General features: G+C 44.0%; 1 protein-coding gene across 2 annotated transcripts; it reads left to right on the forward strand.

Moving 5' to 3' along the window:
• Positions 1-743: 743 nt before the first annotated feature.
• On the forward strand, positions 744-1,786 carry arf3a (ADP-ribosylation factor 3a). Of its 2 annotated transcripts, XM_054608821.1 has the most exons (4): positions 744-891; positions 993-1,103; positions 1,397-1,521; positions 1,625-1,786. In XM_054608821.1, exons 1-4 carry the CDS (start codon positions 744-746, stop codon positions 1,784-1,786), a joined length of 546 nt encoding a protein of 181 aa, XP_054464796.1. The 2 variants fall into 2 exon arrangements, with proteins under 2 accessions (XP_054464796.1, XP_054464797.1); XM_054608822.1 differs by lacking the exon at positions 993-1,103.
• The last annotated feature ends 407 nt before the right edge of the window (positions 1,787-2,193 follow it).

Below are 2,193 nucleotides of genomic sequence, written 5' to 3' on the forward strand. Positions count from 1 at the left end.
CTGCAGCTGTACCCAGCTACCCTAGCATCTATAGCGTGTGCATTTTTATATGAATGGATGTATGCGTAAATTAGCTCATCAGTGACAAAAACACATCATTAAAAAAAGAAGTGCTTTCTATGGTAAAAAAGAAAAGAAAAGGGGATCCTGCTGCTGCAGTACAGTAGGCTGTGGAGGCATTTGTTTTCAATCTAATTTTGGAATATGAATAAGAAAAATACCCCTCAGGTAGGATATGTTAGCACAAGTTGACAGCATAGTTGGCCTGTTAAAGGGGCCTTACAGAGACAGGATAGTGATATTCAAAGCCTCTCCCCTTAAAGCTGTAGGCTACATGCATTCTCACAATCTGAGGTTATGTGTTATTTAATGTAATACCAATTGATCGTTACACTGGCGTTCATTCAGTTGCCAGCAAACAGTTTTAAAAGGTGGTTACTGGGCACCACATGAAAATTGATCCACATAACAGAGATCCGGTACGGCGGACGATTTTCCCCTGCAAGCTGTCAAAGTGTATAACAGCAGCCTTAAAGTCAGGTCAGCCGCCTGCCGAGGTGTGAAGTGTACTTTTACTGGCTTTCCTCTGAGGTGGCTTCTATCCTTAAAGAGGTGGTAATGTTCAGGCCTGCTTTTGAAGAGCGTGTTTTTTTAGTGTGGTTTTTTTTACTCTCTACATGTGGTTAACAGGCTTGTTTTGGGTAACAGTTCTGTTGCAGTTGAGGTCAGAGCCGCCAGTCATCATGGGGAACATCTTTGGCAACCTGTTGAAGAGCCTGATAGGGAAGAAGGAGATGAGGATTCTCATGGTGGGGCTGGACGCTGCTGGGAAAACCACCATCCTCTACAAGCTGAAGCTGGGGGAGATTGTCACCACCATCCCCACAATCGGTGTGTGAGAAAATAATGAATTTCCTAACAGCATCAGGTAATAAACTTGTCACCGATTTCCACAAGCTTGTGTAACAGATTTTGATTTGTTTTTCATTCAGGTTTCAATGTAGAGACAGTGGAGTACAAGAACATCAGCTTCACCGTGTGGGATGTGGGTGGCCAGGATAAGATCCGTCCCCTGTGGAGGCACTACTTCCAGAACACCCAGGGTGAGCCAGACCAGCAGCCCCTTAGATGATGCACCCGTCAGTAATGTTGGACTTTACAGGGCCGCTCAGTACTGTGGCAGATCCTGCAGCACATTCATCGCCCCCAGCACCTGAGAGCAGATCTGACTAATGTTTTAGATGAGGTCATTTGCAAAACAGCCTCCGACTGATTATTATCATCTTAGTCATGTTTTTGTAAGCCTCTTCAATGGATAAACTTGGTTTAGCAACCAAACCATATTTGAAGTGGTGGTTTTCTTTGGTTTTACCCTTAAAAATATCTCTCCTCACAGGTTTGATCTTTGTGGTGGACAGCAATGATCGTGAGCGAGTGAACGAAGCTCGGGAGGAACTGATGAGGATGCTGGCTGAGGACGAGCTGCGGGACGCCGTTCTTCTCGTCTTTGCCAACAAACAGGTATAAATGTGATCTTGTGTCTCCTCCTTTGTATTTCATTCTTTCTGCACTTTGGCACAGACTGAGGCCTCCTGATAGACCATCTGGTGTGATTTTTGTACAGGACTTGCCCAATGCCATGAATGCTGCAGAGATCACAGACAAGCTGGGCCTGCACTCCCTACGCCACCGCAACTGGTACATTCAGGCCACCTGCGCCACCAGTGGAGACGGTCTCTACGAGGGACTGGACTGGCTGGCCAATCAGCTGAAGAACAAGAAATGAAGAAATCCAGGTAGTGGTTAAAGTGGATCCATTGTGTTTACATGGAGAGGCAGTGCTGAAAAGCTCCCAGGGGGGGACTCTCAATGGCTTCTCCCCTCCCAAAAATACTTGTTTCAATTCTCCTTTATTTTGAATAATTTAATTTGTTTGGATCTGCGGTGATCGTTTTTTAATATTTACAAACCAATGGTGTTGAAGTTGACCTAAATGACTTACATTCTACATGCTGAATACATACATATTGGGATGTAATAGTATAATGTTATGATAAGGCATATGTATTTCCCCTACTTTGCAGTCTCTTTAACCTTTGACCTCATCACCTTTAATTTGTTCAGAAATGTAATGATGCAGATCCATGATGGTAGAGCAACTGTAAGATACTTTAAAGGTAATGTAAATGATAA

This window comes from Anoplopoma fimbria, chromosome 12, assembly GCF_027596085.1.
Source record: "Anoplopoma fimbria isolate UVic2021 breed Golden Eagle Sablefish chromosome 12, Afim_UVic_2022, whole genome shotgun sequence".
Lineage (NCBI taxonomy): Eukaryota > Metazoa > Chordata > Actinopteri > Perciformes > Anoplopomatidae > Anoplopoma > Anoplopoma fimbria.